This window comes from Amblyomma mixtum, chromosome 1, assembly GCF_055824585.1.
Source record: "Amblyomma mixtum isolate Tamu chromosome 1, ASM5582458v1, whole genome shotgun sequence".
In the NCBI taxonomy this organism is placed as follows: Eukaryota; Metazoa; Arthropoda; class Arachnida; order Ixodida; family Ixodidae; genus Amblyomma; species Amblyomma mixtum.
This window is the reverse complement of record NC_143012.1, coordinates 83,184,165-83,208,660: the sequence shown is the minus strand read 5'-3', so window position 1 is coordinate 83,208,660 and position 24,496 is coordinate 83,184,165. Positions and strand designations below refer to the sequence as shown.

General features: G+C 45.6%; 2 protein-coding genes across 4 annotated transcripts in view; both read left to right on the top strand.

Annotated features, from left to right (window-relative positions):
- The first annotated feature begins 3,394 nt into the window (after positions 1-3,394).
- Positions 3,395-4,918, top strand: LOC149366998 (uncharacterized). Its single transcript, XM_089566316.1, has 2 exons — positions 3,395-4,661; positions 4,794-4,918. Exons 1-2 carry the CDS (start codon positions 3,395-3,397, stop codon positions 4,916-4,918), a joined length of 1,392 nt encoding a protein of 463 aa, XP_089422442.1.
- A 14,803-nt stretch (positions 4,919-19,721) lies between these two features.
- LOC149366997 (solute carrier family 4 member 11-like) overlaps positions 19,722-24,496 on the top strand; it is a 138,101-nt gene continuing 133,326 nt past the window's right edge. For all 3 annotated transcript variants that reach the window (XM_089553540.1, XM_089553534.1, XM_089553527.1), the window contains exons 1-2: positions 19,722-19,906; positions 20,225-20,265. In XM_089553540.1, the coding sequence (XP_089409666.1) occupies positions 19,738-19,906; positions 20,225-20,265 (210 nt within the window). In that variant the 5' untranslated portion in view covers positions 19,722-19,737. The remainder of the gene's footprint in view (positions 19,907-20,224; positions 20,266-24,496) is intronic.

Sequence of the window (24,496 nt, the reverse complement as noted above, 5' to 3'; positions counted from 1 at the left end):
TTAGTTTTTATCATGTTCGGAAGAATTTCAGAATAAAAATGGCGCTTTGTTTTGTTAGCTTGTGATTCGAATTCCTTTTCTGCAGCGTAATACTTTTGCCAGGTGCACTGCGTGTTAGTTCGTTTAGCAGAGCGAAAAAGTCTTTTCTTTTTATTATTGAGGCGTTCGAGCGCATGATTGAACCATGGTGACGACTGTTTTTCTGTTACAGTGATAGTGGGTATGTATGTTAGTACCAGGTCACGTATTTTATTCTTGAACAGCAACCAGTTAGTTTCTACGGAGCGTATCGAAAAGTCACGAAGAAGCCAGATGGAAAATTCTTCGAGTGCTGTGTTAATTGCAGAATAATTGCCTTTCTCATAAAGTGTTATTGTTTTTGTTTTTTCGATGGATGCAGTAAGTTACAGTATAAGGAACCATGAACAACAGAATGATCGCTAAGACCAGGCAAGTATGTGATTGGGGAAAGCTTGTCAGATTGAGTTGTAAGTATCAGGTCTAACGTATTGGATGAATTTATGCCAGACCGCGTCGGCTGTGAAACTACTTGTGTTAGTCCAAAGTTTAGGCATGTGTTTACGAAGTCGCTTTCAGCATTGTTTTTGGATAGGGTTGAGGCGGGGTTTGACCAGTTAATGGAAGGGAAGTTAAAGTCACCGAAAATCAGAATGGGCGATTGATGATAGGTTGCGGTAACGGAAAAAAGCACCTCGTGAAATTCAGCGACAAAAGAACTACTTGCGTCTGGGGGACGATAACAAGCGCCGATTAATAAGGGGGGATAAGAGGAGTTGCTTAGAACGAATATCATTTCCAGTGCGGATGAAGTTTTAATTTCGATGCATTGAAGTTTTGTAGTTGGTGTAGTACCTGGCAAATGAGAATTAATTTCGACAAAACCGTCCTCATGTGTTTTTGTAACAAATCTTCCGTTTCCCATTTTAGTTACTCTTTCAATGGCCGCGTGGTAGATAGGGTCTCTCAGTACAAATATCTTGGTGTCATATTCACGCATAACTTGTCTTGGTCTAAACACATTGCTTACGTATGTAATAAAGCACTAAAAAAACTAGGTTATCTACGACACACGCTACCCAATTCACCAAAAGACACAAAGCTACTGCTGTATAAATCTCTAATCCGCCCTGTTCTTGATTACGCAGCTGTAGTGTGGAACCCGTACAAGCAATTCGAAATTAACATGTTATAAGCAGTCCAGAACAAAGCTGTGCGTTTTATATGTCATCGTTATGATCGCGATTTCTCACCCTCTTCTACACTTCTCTCATTGAATTTAACCACGCTGTCTGCCCGTCGCCACACTGAATCATTAAAATTCTTACATTGTATCGTCAATTCCTCAGTAAGGCTCTCAGCTAACCACTACATTAACTTTGCACCATTATCATCTACAAGAAGTCATCACGAGCTTACAAGCTCTACAAGAAGTCATCACCGTCGGAAAAACTATCAGGCATCAAGTTACACCATTTGTGGCTCGGTAATCTCATCTGTCCACTCTTACAAATACCTTGGCGTCACCCTTTCAGGTACACTAACCTGGTCAGAGCATATAATGAACATTACTAACGAAGCCAATCGCACTCTTCGTTGACTCCGTCGAAACTTGCGCCTAGCCTCTGCATCCGTGAGAACACTTACTTATCTTACATTTATCAGACCTAAAATAGAATACGCATGCTCAGTCTGGGATCCCCATCAAGCTAATCTTTCTAACACCCTCGAAGCTCTACAAAATCGCGCTGCGTGGTTTATTTTCTCAGACTACTCCTATCATTCCAGTGTCACTGCACTCAAATCACGGGCTAATCTTACTAATCTTGAAAAGCGACGCTGCATCTTCAGGCTGTGCCTTTTTCACAAGTCCTACGATACGCCACTCAATGTTTATCTTATCTCAATCTTATCACTTCATCGACACTCAAGCCGCACCAGCCATCCTAAAGCCGTCTATCCGCCCCCAGCACAGACCACAACCCATCTTCGTTCGTTTTTTGTACAGACCGCTCGGGACTGGAACAAACTGCCTGTCGACGCTGTGCACCACTCCGACCCACATTCCTTCAAGACTGCCATCGAACCACTCTTCACTTGAACATTATGCCCATCCCTCATGTAATATCCCACACCAAGGGGCATTTGAGGTACTAATAATAAAAATAAAATAAATAAATAAATTTGATACCGTATTTTGCGTATGCTAATTTGTTCAAATTCAGTTTTTTTCCCCATTCAATATAAGCCTGGAATTCTCTACCTGTGTCCATTCGTTCTTGTCCATTTCAAAACTTTGTAACTGCCGTTGAAGACGCATAATAGCTGTGTATTCTTACCCTGTCGTTAACAGTTCCTTTCTTGTTTGATATTTTGTTTGCGGTTTTAACTTTTTTGTAGCGCTCACTTTGTACATTTTGCTGCATTTTGTTACCTTGCATTTTGTGTTTTTCCCACTCCTGCCATAGCGCATATAATTGCGCTGCAGTATGAATAAATAAATAAATAAATAAATAAATAAATAAATAAATAAATAAATAAATAGATAAATAAATTTATTTATTTACATGACCATTGTTATCTCTAAACCCTAGGGCCTCGGCGAGAGTGACTGTCCCTGCATCGACATCTGGATGGATATCGTCATCCACTGGTTAAGCAATGCCACCTAACGTCAAAAAAGACAGATTTCGTGAGGACGGAGAGGAGAACCATTAAAAGCTCCTATTCCTGTCCGTTCTGTGGCACAGTAAAGCAGAGCATGTCCACCCATTGCAAAGGGCGGACGCACACGTCATAAATCGTCATCGTCATCGCGTTCTTGAACTCGCCAGACAACTCTCCCACGACATCCCCCGCAAATAACTAACCTGGGCACAGTCACCATAACAATGATGTATCGCTATACACCTCTGCAGAAATCCTACAGAACTACAGGCTGGAACGATCAGAATTTTCCAAACCCTCGAAGGAATTAAACAAGGGTGAAGAAACATCAATAAGGATAAAAACCAACACATTTCACACCCCTAAATCACTGCACACCTGGTGTCCACAACTTTACGGGTCAGGCAGTCTGCACTAGAAAAATTGCTGACCTCCGATTTCGAATGCGCCAACACGCTTCGCACAACAATGCAGCCGTGCAACCCCACAGCAAAGAAGACAACGAAGAGGGTTTCACGCGCGGAGGCGGTGACCTAGGCCTGTGAGGACCGTTGAAGACTGCCTGCCGCCATCTTAGCCTTCACTCGGCGGTGAAGACGCGGTAATGGACGTACGGCACCCGCTGTGAGGCGTGCTGTCGCGGCAGTACAACGCAAGCTGCTTGCGGCATCCCGCGAAAGACGCCACCAGCCAGCCTACATCCACCCCAATGGGCTCCCACCAGTTTTGCCTCAAGTGGCGGCGGCACCCATCGGACGACACGGTCGCCATGGACCTGCCTCCCTTCTACAAAAGGCCTAAGGACGTGACGCTCGTTTGCAAGGATTTCTTCCTCAAGGCGCACAAAGAGGTGCTGTCCGCATTCAGCGAGTTCTTCCGTGAGCAGTTCATCGTGGACCCCACCAAGGAGACAATTTTGATTCCGAATGGCGTCAACTGCAGAGACCTGCAGACGCTAGTCGAATTTATGTACCGTGGTGAAGCCGTTGTTGAGAAAGGACAACTTCCGTCTCTCCCCAAGGCGGTGGAGACACTGAAAGTGAAAGGCCGACTCGTATTCGACAAGGTCGACAGACCTGAAGAGCACCGTATGGGGCTCGAGCCCCCAAAACATCCACGCCCTTCGCTTCCTCACCGCTCGTCCAGTCGAACTGACCAGAATGACTCGTTGGATAACTGCACACCGTCGACCTCTCGCTCCTCTGACTCCCCGCACCCAATGACTACAAAGGCTGGGAACTTGCCGAGCGACAACTCCACCGCCTTTCCGATTCTGACGGCCTCGGAGTCTTCGACCTGCGCAGCGGTGTCGTCATCAGTATCAACGCCTTCGAGTAATCACGCCGACTCTGCCAAGAATTCAGCCACATCATCTTCCGCTGCCGTGTGCCGTGCGGCAGGGTCGATGACCAGGGACATCTCAGAAGGTAAGGATGCTGACCGCACTGCTTCTACAAGATCAGCTAGGGACATTGGCTACACAGGACCTTCGAGGCGGCAAAGCGGACGGAGCAAGCCACTAGGTATGTTTTCCGCCGTGAAACTTACCATTTGTCAATCTCCATCCTCCTCGGAAATCCCAAACTCAAATCAGGAGCGCGTTCAACAATTGCCCGGTATTTCAACGACCCAATACGTGCCACCCAAGTCCCCTCCTGCTGCTGCCGCTGCGACTTGTAAAGATGGTCCCCCAGGAGCCAAGATGACAGTGAAGGACCTACGGGCGACGACTGGAGGCCCAGGTCATTGCCGCGATGACAAGCGAGAGACCACTTCATCGGATTTACCAGACCGAAGCGAGCAAAGTCCTTCAGGTACCGAAGAATCGGGTCCTCCTGCGCGAGAGAAACAACCACTTCCCTCCAGTACTACTACTCAATCTCAGCGTGGCAATTCACCGCCCCCAAAACGTCAATGCCTTTTGCATCCGCACCGCTCGTCCAGCCGAAATGACCAGAATGACTCGTTAGACCACCGTCCTCCGTCGACATCTCGCTCCTCCGACTCCCAGCACCCAATGACTACAAGGGCTGGGAGCGACAACTCCACCGCCTTCCCGATTCTGACGGATTCTGACGCTGATGAACCGACCGACAACTGCGCCGAAGAATCCGCGCCTTCCTCGACTTCGGTGGCTAAAGAACGACGAAGGGCTGTCAAGAATGAAACAAATGAAGTAGTGAGTCACAGGCCAGTGACAAGAAGCATGACTGCACGTCAGCAGAAGAGTTAAGAAGTCTTGCGCATCAACAGGCACTCCCATGTTGGCGGCATTTTTAATCAGGCAGTGGCTTTGTCTAGCACAAATCATATGGAATCAGATAAAAAATTACTGGCATTGGATTTTGTCTGTGCATTGTCGCTCAGATCTTCTTACTCTTGCTTCGTTGGTACAAGAACGGCTTACTGTACATAGGTAAGAGCAACAGTTTACCATACCTGAGCAGGATGCAAGATCAGTAATTGGCCTTTTTTATTTTGCAAGTACTGCCCGAGTGCAAGTTGCCTACAAGATCTGTAGAGAAGTACGACACATGCAAGGCTTTGCAAGATGCCGTTTCGTGCAGCGTAAAAATCTTTGTGGTCTTTTGGGTCTGCCTGCTGCAACACTACCGATGACTTTTGCTCCCATGCCGGCGTTACGCCGTGGGAACATGACCACCGTAACTTTCAGTGTTGAGAGAGTGGACATTCCGTTTGTGGTGGCGGCCTTCAGATAGCACTTGAGTAGAACGCTCTTAAATACCGAAGTCACATCAGCTGTGGTATGTCCACTCGTGTTCTGCATCGTAGAAAACTGTTTGCATGGGGTAAAGTTGGTTGGCAGCTACGAAGAGACCAGCTGGAAACGGTCAAAATAAATTCAACTTTTTAAACTGAAAGGCAGTGCGGAACGTTCAATTTTTTCTAAATTCCGAAACCACACGTTCCTTAACGAAAGGACAAACACTGATATATGAGGCATAGGCTCGCTTGTGTTAGCTAAGACATCAAAGAGCTGCAGTAACTTGGACTTCGCTTTGCCCGTAGCAGCGGCATTTGTAAAGAGCGGCGTGGGAATCATGGTGCCCCTCATTTGCCGGTACTCACCTATGGGGCAGAAACGTGGAGGCTAACAAAGAGGGTTCAGCTTAAGTCAAGGACAACGCCGCGAGCTATGGAAAGAAAAATTATACGTGTAGCGTTAAGAGATCGGAAGCGGGCGGAGTGGGTGAGGGAAAAAACGCCGGTTAATGACATCTTAGTCGAAACCAAGAAGAAGAAGTGGGCTTGGGCAGGGCATGTAATGCGAAGACAAGGTAACGGCTGGTCCTTAAGGATAACGGAATGGATTCCAAGACAAGACAAACATAGCAGAGGGCGGCAGAAAGTTAGTTGGCGGATGAGATTTTGAAGTTCGTAGTGATACAGTGGCCACAACTGGCAAAGGACAGGGTTAATTGGAGAGACCTGGGAGAGGCCTTTGCCTTGCAGTGGGCGTAATCAGGCTGATGATGATGGTGTTGAGTAGCACGAACTTCGCGAAATGAGTCTTCAACATGGTCGGCGTTGAGGCATAAGGATGCAGACATGCCCATAGAATGTTCTATAACTATGTTCTTAAGCGGCTTCTAAAAGGAAACACAACAACCAAATTATCGTTACTTCTACAGTGACCAGAGCTCCGCAATTTTTCGTTGCCAGGAAAAAAAAGTGATTATAAGGCTGTTGATGTCTTGCTCAGAAAATTTGATTTAAACAAGTTGCCTGCTACTGGATTCAAACTCATGACGTCAAGACTAGATATGTCTGTGGACACCGTCTGGAAGTAAAATCAGGCGTAGCCTAGTCACGGGTGACTTGAGGCTTTTTTGTCGTCACACTTTTTGCATGAGAAAACGGCCGATGGTGGCGACACCTATAATTAATTTTTCGACCTAGTCTGGCGGTAATCTATGGATACAGCGAAACCGTTATTGGTCGTCACCGTCTCTTTAAACATGAGCTTGTTTTCTTTTTAATGGCCAGCAGAAAAGTACACTTCCTTGCGCTTTGAATCTGGGAAAGTATTGGATGGTTGGTTGGTTTATGGGGTTTAACGTCCCAAAGCGACTAAGGCTATGAGAGACGCCGTAGTGGAGGGCTCCGGAAATTTCGACCCACAGTACACGGGCCTCTAGAATTTCGAGTTCTTGCGTTATCAAGTTCTTCGACAAAGTACGCTTCACGTTTTTAATTTAGCAGTTTTAAAGTACAGTTACACGGAGGGCCTAACGTTAAGCCGATCTACGCGTAACTTGCTGCCTTTTTATCGTGATTGACACATGTAGTAATTTACGCAAATGCCAAATGGCCTACCAAAAATTGTGAAGTCACTTTGCATATAGCAAGCCCATTCTCTATCGAGATTACCTGCTTCACGAGATCAGGCCATTAAGGAAAAAAGTTTTTTGGAGATCCTCATTGGATCGTTAGAATGCGTTAGCAGACAAACGTTCGTTATATCCGGCGTTGGCGCATTAAAGTTCGTTATATCCGAGGTGGTAGACAAGATCCGAGGTCAACACACTAAGAAGTTCGCTACATCCGTGGTCAACAGACGAAAGTTCGTTATATCAGAGATGGCATATTTAGGTTCGCTTTGTTCATGGTAACACATGAAAGGCAAATTCGCTATATCCCAGGTTAACACGCTCAAGTAATGAGTATACTCATGGTGGAGGTCGCTATTTCCGCTTGCATATGCCCTTCTAATGCTAATGTATTAATAACAAACAATTAAATTCGCTTCCAACAAGCTTGCGAGGTATGTCCCTTCAGCTGACGCCGCCGTGGCTCAGTGGTTATGGCGCTCGACTGCTGACCCGAAAGACGCGGGCTCGATCCCGGCCGCGGAGGCTGAATTTCTATGGAGGTAAAATTCTAGAGGCTCTTGTACTGTGCGATGTCAGTGGACGTTAAGGAACCCTAGGTGGTCGAAATTTCCGGAGCCCTCCACTGCGGAGTCCCTCATAGCCTGAGTCGCTTTGGCACGTTAAACCCTATAAAAACCATACCTTCAGCTGGCGCTTAAGCAAAGGCCAAGCATCACAAGGGGCGAAAAAAGCGGATGACCTATGATAGCTAAAATCCTCAGTAGGTGCATGGCTTAAATTAGATTATATTTGACTCTATTTTTTTCACAGACACGTGAAGTGGTTACTGAAAAAACGGTGATGAAGAGTTTTGAAAGAAAGTTTGTGTGACACAGAAAAAGTTGAAGGAATCTTGTTTCAGTCTAAATAAGGTGAAATCACCGCTTGTTGCTGTGCATGGCCACCCGCGAAGAAGAAAAAAACAGGGCAAATTGACCGGAGTATCTAGATCCTTTTGTTCATGAGGTTAACTAGTTTCCCGGTAAGCTTTGTACTCACTGCAAAGCTCTCATTAATGCCACCTGCTGAACCACTGAAACACAAAGGCGTCGCTGTTTTGCTAAGACTGGTTTTTAGACCACCAACCTCAGATCAGTCAGCTCCTTGTTACCCCTAAAAGCATTGCGTTCGATGGAAGTGAGAATTGAACCGCAGCCGGTCTAATCGGGAATGAAAAATGTTACCCTATTTATGCGTGATGTACAGGAGGGCTCTTATTGATATATTTTTCGATTGCTGCGTAGTCTCTATATGGCGTGACCACCTACGCCTATGCTCTTCTTGGTTTCAGTCAGAAAAACAACTCGTGCCAGCTCATCTTATGTGCCCGGTAAAGCGTTCAAATGCTTGCAGGATAATCTGCGCTTAGACTGGGTTACCCTACAGAATTACAAGTTAAATACGTTTTCTCAGCTTTAGGGATAATTATAACACTTCATCATCCACGCTTTGTGGATGGCCCAGGCCTGCATGGGAGGAAGAATACAGTGCTGTCTGTTTCCCTCAGGTTTTTTTTTCTTTCGTGTGAAAGCACTTATACGTTCACGAACACTTACCAAGGATCTTTTCACCGTATGTACGTTCACCGTACGAAAGCGCGATCTTGTGCCGTTGCCTAGCAACCCGACCTGTTTTACAGTTTTAGCGTAGCTGGACAGTTGTCCGGTAAATTCGGCAACGCGTTGCCGTTGCTACTGTTGCCAGGCTTTCCTATCCACATTTGTCGTACGGTAGCAGTTGCCGTAGTAGTCGCCGTGTTTACCGTACGGTGGGGCTAAAACTATATTGCCCGATCTTATTAACTGAGTTACTGGGGTAAGCTCGGGTAAGTTCGGAGGAGTGTCGCGACATGTGCACGAGAGGTCGCTCAGGAAGTGCAACATGGTCCGAAAAATCCCGACAGGAGGCTGTGATAGAAACAGCCGCCTGCCAGTGCAGTGGCGCATCTCTTAATCGCTGCTCATCTGCACTGGTAGTGGTATGAGTACTCGCCTCAACTTATGAATGTTAAGTACAGGATGATCAATTCTGCTTATATGACCACTAACCAATTAAAGATATGGCATCATAACCTTAAGACGGAGATCAAGTGCACCCTCCATTTGAAGAATGAACACCTGCTTTCGCAGGTCTACTCGTCTCTACTACGTTAAACCCCTATCAATTTTTGTTTTTACTTTTTAATCCGTTAGCATTAGAACGACCATTATCGAAAAAGCATCCACCCGCCGCGGTGGCTCAGTGGCAAGGCGCTCGTCTACCGAGCCGCAGTACCCGGGTTCGAACACGACCGCGGCGGCCGCGTTTCGATGGAGGCGAAACGCAAGAGGCGCCCGCGTGCTGTGCGATGTCGGTGCACGTTAAAGATCCCCAGGTGCCGCCGCGGTGGCTCAGTGGTTATGGTGCTCGGCTGCTGACCCGAAAGACGCGGGTTCGATCCCGGCCGCGGCGGTTGAATTTCTTTGGAGGAGAAATTCTAGAGGCCCGTGTACTGTGCGATGTCAGTGCACGTTAAAAAAACCCAGGTGGTCGAAATTTCCGGAGCCCTCCACTACGGCGTCTCTCATAGCCTTAGTCGCTTTGGGACGTTAAACCCCATAAACCAAACCAAACCAAACCAAACCAAACCAAACCAAAGATCCCCAGGTGGTCGAAATTATTCCGGAGACCTCCACTACGGCACCTCTTTCTCTCTTTCTTCTTTCACTCCTACCTTCCTCCCTTCCTTTACGGCACGATTCAGGTGTCCGCCGAGATATGTGAGACAGATACTGCGCCATTTCCTTTCCTCAAGAACCAATTTACCGATTTACAGTCCGGTGTTGGCATATGAAGCCTCGGTGGAGAGGAGACGTAGTGGACGGAGGAAAATTGTTCTGTTCACTTTAAAGGTGCACTGAAGAGGAATCTGAACTCGTCTTTTTGCCGCGGGAACTCATCTACACGTTCCTAGCATTCTTAGAAACTGCGACTTATTGCCCTGTGTGGCCGATTTCCCTAATTAAATCGAATTAACGCCCGGCTCCCGCCTTTTTTTTTTAATTCTGCCTCGTATGGTGGGCGGAGTCGACCAACGCGGGGAGTGCCTTTCAGCTAGCTCCTTGGAGGCTTTGCTTTCGCTTCATTTTGTTTTTTAGGCTTCCGTGAATAAATAGTTTCATTTGCAGATAATATAACCGCAAAATAAGCCCGCAGAAATAAAAATATGCGCGGACTATTTGCTTCTACGGAATACTACGTATTACTCCGCCGATGGCAGAGCGGCAAGCCGCCACGGGACTGGGTGAAAGGCGCTCCCCGCGTTGGTCGACTCCGCCCACCGTACGAGGCAGAATTAAAACAAAAAAGGCGGGAGCCGGACGTTAATTCGATTTAATTAGGGAAATCGGCCACACAGGGCAGTAAATCGAAGTTTCTAAGAATGCTCGGAACGTGTAGATCGAGTTCCCGCGGCAAAAAGTCGAGTTCAGATTCCTCTTCAGTGCACCTTTAAGAGAAGATTATGGATGACAGGAAAAGCGAGAGAGGGAAAAGGTAGAGATGGAAAGAGGGAACGGGTTAGGAGAGGGAAACCGCGATCTACAATCAGAGTGGAGAGGAAGTATGGCTGTCACAGTGTGATTGCTGGATTTTATCGGAAGAGTGAAGAGGGGGTTCTACGTGCCACCTAGGACTTCGCCCATTCACCGTTATGGTGGGGTGTCGCTGGCGAACACTCTAAAGGGGAAGTTACTCAAGAGCAATGCACTTCAACGATATCTTAAGACAGCCACCGCCGTACCCCAGCTGGTAGAGCCCTGGACGCGACGTTCCTAGGCCGTGGGTTCGGATACCGCGCACGGTATGCTGTTGTCTCTGCTTTTACTTTCTCTGGAATAATCTTCTACCTGAACGAATACACAAGTCCAATCCCTAACCCGCCCCACGCTGTAAAAAATCGTTCCTTTTGCTTTACTAGGTTGCAGCGATCTTGGCTTTATTCGTATATACCGTAACTTCCAATATGCAGTACTCGAAACTCGGAATACAAATGATTAGGTGTTATAATTTTGCATTGTGCGAAGTATGAAAACTTTTGTTTTAAAAGTGTAACATTGTTACAACGTGTAACATCTAAAGCTTTTACTATTATCTTCAGGTTTTTAACTGTCATATTTGTGCTGTGTTTACGTTTCTCTCTGCACTGCGCAGTTTACTGGTTGTGTGCTTGGATAATTACACTAGCAGCTAACGCCTAATGAAGAATATCTCGCACATTCTCCCAACTATGCACACTGTGAACGAAGCACGCGACGGCTTATCATTGATGCCTGACTTGATGACGCATGCGCGTAGCGTTCCTGATATCACAATCGCCGACGGAAATAACCATTGCGTGTTTCAGCTGGCATTACGGGAGATTATAAGACAGAGCGACACGCATCTGCTATCGAGGAGGAATATCACTGCGGAGACGGTTCTTTCGGAGATACAGAAGTGGTAGACTGTTTTTTCGCCTTCGTGACAGGTTTCGAGACTGCATAATTTTTGGTAGCGATTACGAAAGTAAAAACATGCACTTGCTAGACAGAACACGAAAAAAACGTTAACTTTTCGATAGCCATATTGCTTCGTGGACTGTACAGTGGCGACCACCATTACCGTGACAGGCGAGCGTGTTCCTTTCGACTTTATCGCGATACTGAATCGCGACGTTCAGGAGACATGCCTTGTATCAACAAAATACACGTAAAGCAGACGGTGCTGTAGAATATCAGCGGCGTGGTGCGCGCGAAAGACATGCGCACGCCTGTTCCCGTTAACGGTGAACACCTCTGTACGCCTAGGCGGTACGGTCTAATACCGGGAGTGGACAGTCTAGTAAACAAATTTTGCTTCTCAAGGCAAATTGAGCCTTGCAGACATTACACTGGGGTCGGGCACGACAATACCAAGCCGAGAGAAACGGGCTGATATAGCAGCATTGTAAAAAAGAAACGAATAATTTCACGATTAAGAAATTAATTGCCAGTATTTAAGTTACCAAAAACTACAAGCTGGCTAGTAGCTTGTTTACAATCATATGCGAAGGTAGTTTTCGCGCTTCCTTCATGTGCAATTTGAGCTTATTGTTCAAAGCACTAGGGGGCTATGTGTTCATCGCATGGCATGCAGCTACTGTTTTCCTCTCAAGGGCTGACCAAATGACTAAGGCTATTCTCCAGGGCACCTACGAATTTTTTTATTATATTCAGTTACCTTCTCCTCTGAGGCACTGGGATTCATGCCTTCTACAAAATGAATTTTTGCATTAATATTGATTAAATAGTGAATGTCGACGTTAGCTTCATGGAAACGTGTGTTGCCATCTGCTCTAATTTTCGTTGCTGAGAACACCCCTTATTAAATGACCTATTTTCTAGGAGTATACGCAGTGCTACCGGCCTGTAGCTTTAGGAATCGGTTTGTTTGAAGCTACGTTGCACAAATACGGCAACACAAGCGTAGAAAGGTGATGGCGTGCACATTCTCGATTTATTCTGTAATGTTGGCTTCACCTGAAAAGCCAAAAGTACTTCACCTCACGTTTGGTGAGCTTGCAGTGAAGCATGCTTGCCGTTTCTCAGCTGTGGCTGGGTTCGGCATATTCGGGAAGGATCGCAAAGCATGCATTTATGACCATCATACAGTATGAAACCATATTAGCTTCTCTTCTGCCTGATTTCCGCCACTTTCTGTGCATTGTTGGGGCCTGTGGCCTTAGCTAAACGATGTGTGTTTTCTCTTCAGAGCATACCGTCTCCCGCCTCTCTATCCGTTCATCGCTTCAGTCTCCGAAAGTCTAAACGACGCATGAAGTGATGCGTTGTGAAGTAGCTGGAGCGATACCCAAGACCGGAAACAGCAGTGGCATTTACAAAAAAGTTCTTCACGCTTCTCTTCCGCTGTTTCAGCATGTTTCAGCATGCTTTCGGTGTAAACAACCGTAATGGAAAGTTGTTTTCAAGCAATACTTTACATCAAATTTTGTAAGACGGGTTTTATTTTTTTTTAGACCACTGTATACAGCTATAAATTTATTCTACAAAGGACCAAGTTTTTGCGAGAAATGAAAATGAAAGCACTAGAATTCGGTGCGATATATTTGTTGTGTCTGCGGGGAGTCAATTTTTTTCTGTATTGCGGAAAGTCAAGTGCTCTAAATTTTTGGGGGCCAATTTTTGCTTTAATTTATCTGCTTTGAGTTTAGTTTATGCTCGTGTTTATCTGGCGGTATTATCGCGAAAATGCTTACTTTTTATATTACGCTAGTATATGCTCATAGCCTATGTTGCCATTTGCACACTATTACTTTCGTTGTTCGATCTTCGTTAAGCATAAAGGCTAAGGAGAGATACCGGAATTTTATGCATTCTGAATACATTTGTCTCGCATTGAATATAAGGGCGTACATGATGTGAACGCACTGCCGGTAAAAAGATGCAGTATCACTGTAACTCCTTCACCGAACCTTTTGGCGAACACGTCTTCTCATGGCTCGGGCAAGTGCGGGCCAAGGCAGCCGCCAATGTCTCTCTGTGTTGAAAGTAAACGTGAAGTGACTTCAATGTAACGGCTCGAAGACGTACCAATTCTAAACATATACCCTGACGAAGGCATACCACGTGACCGGAACGCAAGCGACATTGCCGGGACGTCCTTTCAGCCTTCGCTTATCGTACGCCCAGTGTCGCCTCTACGCTTTTCGGAGCACGTGCGCTCGAACTCGATTTTGACCTGGATCATCGCACCGCTGTGCAGTCAGCGCACGCACTAGGCCGCTCGTTGCGGCGAGCTGAAGCGGGTATCGTCGCCGTCTTTGCGGTGGCCACGAGAAAGCGTAGTGCGTAGATCGTACAGCTCCGTCTTTCGTTGCCCTCCGCCAGGGTGCTCTAGTAGAGGAGAGCGGAGGCGCTGCGGTCGGCAGCGCTGCCAAGGTAATATTTCCCGACGATCAAAGAAAAAGCTGAGAGTGCATTAGAAATGTGATATTGCAAAGCTGATAGTGCGTTAGAAGAGGCGTCATAGTGAATCCCTAAATGATTTAGACTAAACGAAGGAATGTGCCGTGCACTCAGCTGTCAAGTTCGTACATATATGTTGTTTACTGGTGCATTATAGTCGGATACATCTTAAGTCTGCAGTGAAGCTCCGCCCATATTCAGCCTCCGCGCACAGAATTCCTACGCGACAAAAAAGTAGTCCGGTGCTTAAGCGTTTCTTGTTACGTAAACAAGAAGCTTATCACAAGAAAAAAATTATAAGCTCTAGGATTTTGACACGTGGATTGTTTGATATAGTCAAGCATTAAAAAGCTGATTTCGTTTACAGTTGTGGTTAGCCGGCGGAGTAATACAAGACGCCGCGGACCGTGGCCCAGCGATAGCAACTGCTGTTTTTTTTTTTAAGTTGTATCCTACTATAGTAACGTATTGGACACCATGAGTCAAGCATGAGGTGTTATACGGGTACATTTTAACGCTGAAAGTTTCTGTGCACTTCAAAAATGTCATTAAATGTTTTGAAATCTTTGCCTATCTTGAAAACCCTGAATGAATCAGAAGAAATAGCGTTTCTATACATCAACAACTTTACACGCAAATGCTGCCGATGCAGTTGAAAGCAGCAACCATGAAAGGGTTAGAAAATGTCTAGCGCAATGTGCGTAGCGAAAACTGCTCGCCGTAGGTCCACTCCAAGACTTCAGAAACTACAGCTTTAATTGTGCACTTCTTGTGGACATTGGGAGGCAATTCATTCTTATTTTAAATGGTCGATGGTTCGCATGCAGTGAAACCAATGGCCATAAAACACAGCCATGGTGCGGTGTAGTCTCTCAGCTCGTCTGAGTGAGACGCAGTGCAGAGACAGAGAGAACAAACTATTACATAGCGTGGTCACACGTGATAATTGCAATCGCGAGATTACTTAAGGCGTGAATTTGGGCCTGTTGGTTATCCATGTAAACAGCTTGCTCTAGCTGTTTGCAAGATTACTGCTCAGTAGTATACTAAAGCGCGTCTACCGTGGTCTTGATACGGCTAGTCACGCAATCTTCCGCTATGTATGTATAGTTTTTGTTCATAGAAGGTGGGCGGATGAGATTAAGAAGTTTGCGGGGATACGGTGGCCTCAACTCCCAAAGGACAGGGTTAATTTGCAGAGACATGGGAGAGGCTTTTGCCCTGCAGTGGGCGTAGTCAGGCTGATGATGATGATGATGTATAGTTTTTATGGGGGTACTTATTGTTTCATGACTGTGAAATAGGTGCGCACTCAAGCGACGATGATAGCGGAGAGGAGACAATCGACTGGACAGCGGCGAAGCGCGAACCCATTTCACAGTTATAAAAGCTGACCTTGCCTTCTGTCAAGGGCTTGAACAGAGCTAGCTGGAGCGCATTACACAGGTGCAGCTTGCCTGTCAGTGCTTGAACTAGAAATTCCTCGCTGCGTCTGTGCTCTCAGCCACCAGTTGAATCAATGGCGTTGATGTCTGCCTTTCACAGGTTGGTGGATTTTCGATCATAATTATTTTATCACGTCCATGATCGCTCTAGCTTCTCTTAGCGGAAAGAAAGCATTACAGTATATTGACAGGCTCTTTTTTCATTCCGTCTCCAAGTTATGTTAAGTGTCCTATAAATTTTTATCTTGGTTGGTCTAAGCCAGTGTTTCGTCGCTTCATGAGGCGGAAGAATAATATTCCTTTCTTTCTTTCTTTCTTTCTTTCTTTCTTTCTTTCTTTCTTTCTTTCTTTCTTTCTTTCTTTCTTTCTTTCTTTCTTTCTTACTTTCTTTCTTTCTTTCTTTCCTTCATTGTTTCTTTCTTTCTTTCTTTCTCTCTTTCATTCTACCTTTGTTTCTTTCTTTCTTCCTTTCTTTCTTTCTTTCTTCCTTTCTTTTCTCTTTCTTTCTTTCTTACTTTCTTTCCTTCCTTCTTTCTTTTCCTTTCTTTCTCTCTCTCTTCCTTTCTCTCTTTCTTTCTTTCTTCCTCTTGCTTTCTCTCTGTCTTTCTTTCTTACTTTCTTTCCTTCCTTCTTTCTTTTCCTTTCTTTCTCTCTCTCTTCCTTTCTCTCTTTCTTTCTTTCTTCCTCTTGCTTTCTCTCTGTCTTTCTTTCTTTTTTTCCTTCTTTCTTTTTCCTTCTTCCTTTCTCTCTTTCTTTCTTTCTTTCTTTCTTTCTCTCTTTCTTTCTACCTTTGTTTCTTTCTTTCTTCCTTTCTTTATTTCTTTCTTTCTTTCTTCCTTTCTTTTCTCTTTCTTACTTTCTTTCCTTCCTTCTTTCTTTTCCTTTCTCTCTCTCTCTCTTCCTTTCTCTCTTTCTTCCTCTTGCTTTCTCTCTGTCTTTCTTTCTTTCTTTTTTTCCTTCTTTCTTTTTCCTTCTTCCTTTCTCTCTTTCTTTCTTTCCTTCTTTCTTTCTTTCTTTCTTTCTCTCTTTCTTTCTACCTTTGTTTCTTTCTTTCTTCCTTTCTTCCTTTCTTTATTTCTTTCTTTCTTTCTTCCTTTCTTTTCTCTTTCTTTCTTTCTTACTTTCTTTCCTTCCTTCTTTCTTTTCCTTTCTTTCTCTCTCTCTTCCTTTCTCTCTTTCTTTCTTTCTTCCTCTTGCTTTCTCTCTGTCTTTCTTTCTTTCTTTTTTTCCTTCTTTCTTTTTCCTTCTTCCTTTCTCTCTTTCTTTCTTTCTTTCTTTCTTTCCTTCTTTCTTTCTTTCTTTCTTTCTCTCTTTCTTTCTACATTTGTTTCTTTCTTCCTTTCTTCCTTTCTTTATTTCTTTCTTTCTTTCTTCCTTTCTTTTCTCTTTCTTTCTTTCTTTCTTACTTTCTTTCCTTCCTTCTTTCTTTTCCTTTCTCTCTCTCTCTCTCTTCCTTTCTCTCTTTCTTTCTTTCTTCCTCTTGCTTTCTCTCTGTCTTTCTTTCTTTCTTTTTTTCCTTCTTTCTTTTTCCTTCTTCCTTTCTCTCTTTCTTTCTTTCTTTCTTTCTTTCCTTCTTTCTTTCTTTCTACCTTTGTTTCTTTCTTTCTTCCTTTCTTTATTTATTTCTTTCTTTCTTCCTTTCTTTTCTCTTTCTTTCTTTCTTACTTTCTTTCCTTCCTTCTTTCTTTTCCTTTCTTTCTGTCTCTCTTCCTTTCTCTCTTTCTTTCTTTCTTCCTCTTGCTTTCTCTCTGTCTTTCTTTCTTTCTTTTTTTCCTTCTTTCTTTTTCCTTCTTCCTTTCTCTCTTTCTTTCTTTCCTTCTTTCTTTCTTTCTTTCTTTCTCTCTTTCTTTCTACCTTTGTTTCTTTCTTTCTTCCTTTCTTCCTTTCTTCCTTTCTTTATTTCTTTCTTTCTTTCTTCCTTTCTTTTCTCTTTCTTTCTTTCTTACTTTCTTTCCTTCCTTCTTTCTTTTCCTTTCTTTCTCTCTCTCTTCCTTTCTCTCTTTCTTTCTTTCTTCCTCTTGCTTTCTCTCTGTCTTTCTTTCTTTCTTTTTTTCCTTCTTTCTTTTTCCTTCTCTCTTTCTTTCTTTCTTTCTGTTTCTTTCTTCCTTCCTCTTTTTTCTTTCTCTTTCTTTCTTTCTCTTTTTTCTTCCTCTCTCTTTCCTTCTTTATTTCTTCCTTTCTTTCTTTCTTTCTTTATTTCATTTTTCATGTTCTCACAACAGAGAAAAATGGAGCAGGAGCTAAAGGCTCATAGCCTGACAGAGGCTCCTGCCCCAGTTAACACAATTCGGCATTTCAGTGCATGCTTATTAAAAAACAAATATAAACAGGGAACAGCTCTCAAATTACATAAACACATTTGAACACACAAATGTAGATATTTTAACATATAAATGTGAACACATAAATGCGAAATTAGACAACACTTAGTTGTATACCAAGGGAAAAAGAAATCCTAAATGCACATCTCGCCACTCTACAAAACTCATGCTTTTGCACACACACACATAGATTCATTTAAAACCTGTGGCTGGGCTTCATGTGGATGTATGGATGGATGGATAGGAGCGCCCCCTTTGAAACGGGGTGGTGGCAATTTCCACCATGCTTAGCTTTTCTTTCTTCATTTTTGTTCAACTGTGTTGTCAATTCTCATTAAGATCCGCAATCTTCTTTAACTACTGTTTCCTACACTTCTAACCTTATGTCACATCTCTGCTTTTCAGCCACCAATCCTCTAATCGCTTTTTGCTAACTTCCACTGCAGATTTATTTACATGACCATTCTTATCCTTAACCCTAGGGCCTCAGGAAGAGTGACTGTGCCTGCATCGACATCCGGATGGATACCATCACATTTGAGTATGAGGTGTTCAATTGTTTCCACAGATATACCACGCACTGCACATGTGTCATCTTCGTTAAATTTCTTTTTGTAGCTGCGCGTTCTAAGACACCCTGGCCTAGTTTCAAAAAGTAGGGCACTGCCTCTTGAGTTATCATAGAAAATTTCTTTCCTGATATGCTTTTTCCAGTATAGATATAGTTCTACACTATGCTTCTTTTCCATTGAATTCATCCAATTTTTAACTTCCGCGTTTTTAACCTGTCGTTTAATGCTCTTTCTTTCTGCGTCCTCATGACCTGCATACTTACTGGTTAGTTTTCTAGTTCTTTTCCGCCACTGTGAGTCAACGCTCTTTCTGTATAAATATTTAAACACCTTAGCTGCCCTCCTGTTATCGTCCAATTTCCTCAGGCGTTCTTCATATAGTATCTTACTCTTAGCTTCCCGTGCTTCGAACGATGCCCAGCCCATATCCCCTTGTACTGCCTCGTTTGTGGTTTTGCCGTGGGCACCTAGTGCTAATCTTTCAACAGCTCTCTAATTTACGTCTAATCTCGACTGAACTTCTGCCCTTAAGCACAGAACCGCATTGCCGAAAGTAAGCCCCGGAACCATTATTCCTTTCCAAATACCTCTTAGTACTTCATATTTGTTATACCCCCATAATGTCCTATGTTTCATTTTCCCGGCGAATCTTCGTCCTTTTGCCCTAAGAGCCTGTTCATGCTTTATCGTGTATATCTGCCCTTCGTTAGGCATATCCCGAGGTATTTGTATTCGGCCACTTTGGGTATTTCGTGGCGTTGTATTGTAAGCACCTGATCAGTTCTATCGTTAAAAATCATCACACCTGACTTAGTTGCGCTAAAACTGAATCCTAGAGCGTCTCCTTCGTCTCCGCAGCAATTAACCAAAGTTTGTAAATCTTCCTGGTTATTTGCTAACAGTACAATATCGTCCGCGTACATTAAACCCGGGAGTCGCTGCTCAACTACATTTCCGCCTAATCTGTACGACAGATTATAACCTAGATTACTTTCTTTTAGCCTTCTTTCCATATCTTTGTCGTCACCAGCGCCACAGCACGGCCGTCTGAACGGTACGGCAGCACCCCTTAACAGGTAGTCTCCCAACATCCCATTGGCCTCACTGGGTCCTGTCTCGACACTGCGATGGGTCCGGTGCCGTCGGGATGAAAGGAGACAACGCAAGAAGGAGAAAGAGAGAGAGAGAGCGAAGGGAAGAAAGGGGGAAGAAAGGGGGGCGAGGATGGTGCCGGCGCTAGCGGCGCCGGTGGCGGTGCGTCCGAGAACCGCTCGGGGGCCGCATCGATTGAACGGCGGCGGCGTCGGCGCAAAGGGGGGCAGCTGCGCCCTGGGAGGATGCCGGTCGGTGGTGGCGGAGGTCGTGAAGCTACCATGAGCGTCCGCCGTGTCCGCGGCTCCTTCAGGGGCTCGCTGCGACAATACGTGAGCGGGGAGACGGCCAAGCGAAACCCGGTGAGACACTTCCAGTGGGTCTACCAGAACGACGAGTGGCACATTGCCTACGGTGAGTTTTCTCCGCTCTGCCTTGCCTTGCCTGCCTGGCCGCCCCGCGTACGACGGTGCTGCTGGTGGTAGCGAGGAAAGGGGGGGGGGGGGGGGGGGGAGAGGGGGTTGGGAGGTCGCGCGACCCATCGTGCGCTCTTTCTTCGATGCCCGTTCTGTTAAAACGAACTTTAAAAAAAATGATCAGATAAACAAACCAGTAACGTATCTCGAGTACACTGATTGACCACTGTTTCTAATCCCTGTTTCCCTCCTGTTCTTCCCCTTTCGTTTTCCCTTCGGCCCGCTCCTTGCTGCTGCCTCGCATCCGTTCCTGCAGACGACGGAGATGAGGTATCCCTCATGTTCGCCAAGTTTGAGGTGAGTGTCGCTTCAGCCGCCCGGTCGCTTCAATGAAATACGAAGGTCCCCGTATTTCTTCTGTTCCTTTCGTTCTCTCCCCCTTTTTTTTCTGACCGTTGCATCCGAGGGCCTCAGAAGGAATGTCGGAGGCTCCGGAAGGGTGATTCAGAGGGAGATGCCTCCAAGAGGGGGAGTCCATCATCCCCGATCGTTACACAGCTTCCTGGCGAGTCTCTTGCGAAGGAAGTTTGGACGCTCAGAGGTAGTGTTGCGCTCGGCAACGCAGAGGGCATTACGGAGGCTACAAAGAACCAACCGCGCGCAGTGGTGTCGTCGCGTGTTGGCGAGCCAGCCAGCCGGGGAGAGAGGGGACAGGCAGTCAGCGGTGGTCGTTGCGCTAGGACTGCGCGCCGGACGCTCGAGGAGGCTGCCTTTTATGATCGCCGATCAGCGCAGAGTGCAACAACATTCGGGTCGGAAAGAAGGCGTCCCGTTTTTTTAACCGTCGGAGAACACGTTGAGCCAGGCGAGCCGTGTGTGTGTGCTTTGTGCACGAGCGATGAAGGGGGAAAATAGGGAGATAGGGAAAGGGCAAAGAGGAGCAAGGAAAGGCAAGACCCCGAGGTCCCGAGTCCGTTTTGCCTCCGGTCGACGGAGGGGCCGATCGTTTTGCACTATCGACTCGTCCTTACGCTGGAATACGGCGCAGCCAGGCAGCTATAGCTGTACGGTTTTACGACGAAGGAGCGCCGATGACGGGGTTTCGAGAAAGGTGCCTTGCTGGGAGATGTAGTCGAAAAAAAGGGAATAGCGTATTGCAATCTGAAGGGAAGAAGAAGGGATAAAAGCGCTGAAGGATGAGAAAGGAATTGCCGAGGAGGGAGAAGAAGGGAGGGGGATTGTTTTGTTGTCTCCGGGAAAGCGTTTCGCGTCGTCTCGTGGATCTGCCTGGGTTGTTTGCACGGCTTGCGTCTATTTAACCCTCACCCGTGCAGTAGTAATTCTGCGCAAATGTCCGTCAGGCGGCGTATACATTTAAGTACGTTTAGCGTAGCGCTTTGACGTTTGGCCGTAATAGGGGCGCTGCATTACCGATTGCCGAGCGCGAAACGAGCATAAATCTGCTGGAGAACGCAAGGACGGTCATTACAGAATAGATCGAACCGAGATTCTTTATTCTGTTTTTGGTTCCGTTTTTTAAAGAGCAAGAAAGAAAGAAGAGTTCGGTAGAGGAATGTTCTTGCCCGACGGTGTTGCGAATCGCGAAACACGTACTTTTCAACAGGCGAGCTTGCGTCAATTGGCAGTCCATCCCTCGGCCGTGCACTCGTTGAGGAAAAACAAAAAAAAAAACTCTTAGTAGGGGAAGTTGCTTAAATTATTTGAACGGTTAGATGCTAGAGTTTACAGGCGCTAGCGTGATCGCGCGTGCAGTAGCGTTCGTGGTACTAGTACGGCGACCCATCTGAGCTGTTGCATCCCTCCCAGTGAGGGGAGAATCCCGAGCCTCGCTCTGTCTCCGTCGGTCTCCGCTCGCTTCGTTGGCGCTTGTGACCTACTTTTCCCCCTGATTGTTTCGAGCAACGACGTCGGCTGCTTCAAGCGGGGCCCAACTTTCCCGAACCCCTCAATGCCCGTCCAGGGAGGTACGCATCGGGAACGCGAATCGATTTCCCCGCGAATGAAATAGTGTGCATCTGAGTGAAGCGCGCGATGGATGTGTTCTCGTTTTTTTTTTTTGCATCCCCTAGTAATGCGTCGTAGTAGAGGCTGGTGGCTGAGAACATTACTGCTCGTATAGCGTGGAAATGCGCTACTTCGTATTTTATCCTGCCGAGGTTAACTTTTGACTCAAATTTTGCGTAGGAGCCTTTCAGCGCTCGAACGAAGTCTTGGTCAAGCGTCTTCAGGAGACACTGTTTCTCATTCGCATAGCTCACCACTTGCGACCCCTGTAAAGATCAAAACGCTGTGAAACATTGGGACGAAAGTTGTCGTTACCCTACTGAGGTTAACAGCTTCACATACTCCATAGAACCTCCCCCCCCCCCCCCCCCCTTGCTGCTTCAAGACTGAAAAGAAACCATGTGGAGTGAATACTTTTGACCAAGACTGCATGTGTTCAAAACAGCGATTGAATGACGTCATTGAGGTGATTGTCGTGCTGTGAAGGCCTTAATTCATGCGTAAGCCTAGGCAATTATTTTCTTGGAATTATTTTTAGTTCTCTTTGTTCATCTGGGACTTCCCCGGAATTGTGGACACGGAGGTAGTAAATTTTGTATTATATTGAGAGCAAAAGGCACTGAAAGCAATTATAAAATAGGAAGTGGAGGGTCAAATGACGCTTCGTTTATTGGCACTGTGCAATCTGAACGAATTTCGAGAGGAGTTTTGCATAAATTTTGTCTTGTACTGCCAGTGAGTTCAACACCGAGAAATAAAAGAAATAAGAATGTTTCAAAGCGCTCTTGAAGTAAATCTGATAGAATGCTAGTGTCAGATGTTGTTGACAGACATTTTTTTTTTTTTTTAAGACAGAACGGTTGAAGCTCTCTGGGCACGAGATACAATTGTCTTAAATCACGCCTTTACCACCATGCTAAAATCACCGTGTGGTGATTGCAGTGTCTACAAATAATACTAAATAATTCGCGCTTCCTAGATCCGGTATGCACTATCAGCATGCTCTAACCAAACTTTTAATTCACGTCAGCCACATTCAGGAATAACTTGCAAAACTGTTTTACTGCCGTCACCGCAACAGTCATTCTGAGCTTAGTCTTGAAGTTGACATTGAAACCACGGTGCGAAACTTATGTTCAACGGCTCCTATGTTTCAATAGGACATTCACGAACGATGGAGCTACGTAATCTTCATTTCGTGTTTCTTCGGATATTCCGCTACAAGCAGCGCAAATATAATAATTCACTGATCAGTGTTCTTGTCCTAGAGTGTGTGCCCTTTACTGCTTTCATGTAATTACTTGATTTTACCTCTCTAAACCTTGTCTGATGACAGCTGAGAAATTGAGCACACTGCCGTTTGTAGAAAGAGGACGATTGCATAGAATGATGCTATACAAAACATTTGATTTGTGTCATGCTGCACATTAGTACTCAATTATTCGCCTTAGTTCACTTCTGTAATAGCGCAAGCATTTAAGCAGGAGGAACCTGTACAAAGAAATAAAAATTAACGGCATTATCAAACCACGTGGTTACATTGTCCACGGCACGTTCGTCGAAATTCCTGCCCGGGGTGAATCGCCAAGTGTTCTGGACACATTGATTTCGTGCATGGACATTCGACCTTTGGAGGAATTACATATACTCAGTCTGTATTGATGAAATAGGAATAGCGACGCAATATAATATTGCAGGACCTTAAAATTTCTGGCCTCTACTTTTTCCAATGCCACCGCAGAAGTGCCACGATACATTCAGGAGGCAGTGCTTTGTTAACTGCTTCGTGAAAATTACTCCGTTCCCCTAAGCTTGCCTTAAGATAAGTTAAGCTTAATTTAAGAACAACGCAGCGAGCTATGGAAAAGAAAATGATAGGTGTAACGTTAAGAGATCGGAAGAGGGCGGAGTGGGTGAGGGAACAAACGCGGGTTAATGACATCTTAGTTGAAATCAAGAGGAAGAAATGGGCTTGGGCAGGGCATGTAATGCGAAGCCAAGACAACCGCTGGTCTTTAAAGGGGTAACGGGGTGTATTCCAAGAGAAGGCAAACGTAGCAGGGGACGGCAGAAAGTTAGGTGGGCGGATGAGATTAAGAAGTTTGCGGGGATACAGTGGCCGCAACTGGGGAAGGAAAGGGTTAATTGGAGAGACATGGGAGAGGCCTTTGCCCTGCAGTGGGTGTAGTCAGGCTGATGATGATGATGATGATGAAGCTTGCCTCTGCAGTATAGGCACACAAAAAGGTTGCCCCACCGCAACGCTTTTAACAAAGATTCGCAAGCCTAGAAAACGTGAAAAAATGCTTTTAGCTCTCGCGGTTGCCATGGCATCAAAAACTTGAAAAGCCGCCGCGGTGGCTCAGTGGCTATGGCGCTCGGCTGCTGACCCGAAAGACGCGGGTTCGATCCCGGCCGCGGCGGTTGAATTTCTTTGGAGGAGAAATTCTAGAGGCCCGTGTACTGTGCGATGTCAGTGCACGTTAAAGAACCCCAGGTGGTCGAAATTTCTGGAGCCCTCCACTACGGCGTCTCTCATAGCCTTAGTCGCTTTGGGACGTTA

What these genes read in the sequence shown, in the direction of transcription:
- LOC149366998 (XM_089566316.1), top strand. Translation starts at nt 3,395, where the DNA reads ATGGGCTCCCACCAGTTTTGCCTCAAGTGGCGGCGGCACCCATCGGAC. An exon ending in GAATGACTCGTTAGACCACC is followed by an intron (nt 4,662 to 4,793) that starts GTCCTCCGTCGA and finishes ACTGCGCCGAAG; the next exon opens with AATCCGCGCCTTCCTCGACT.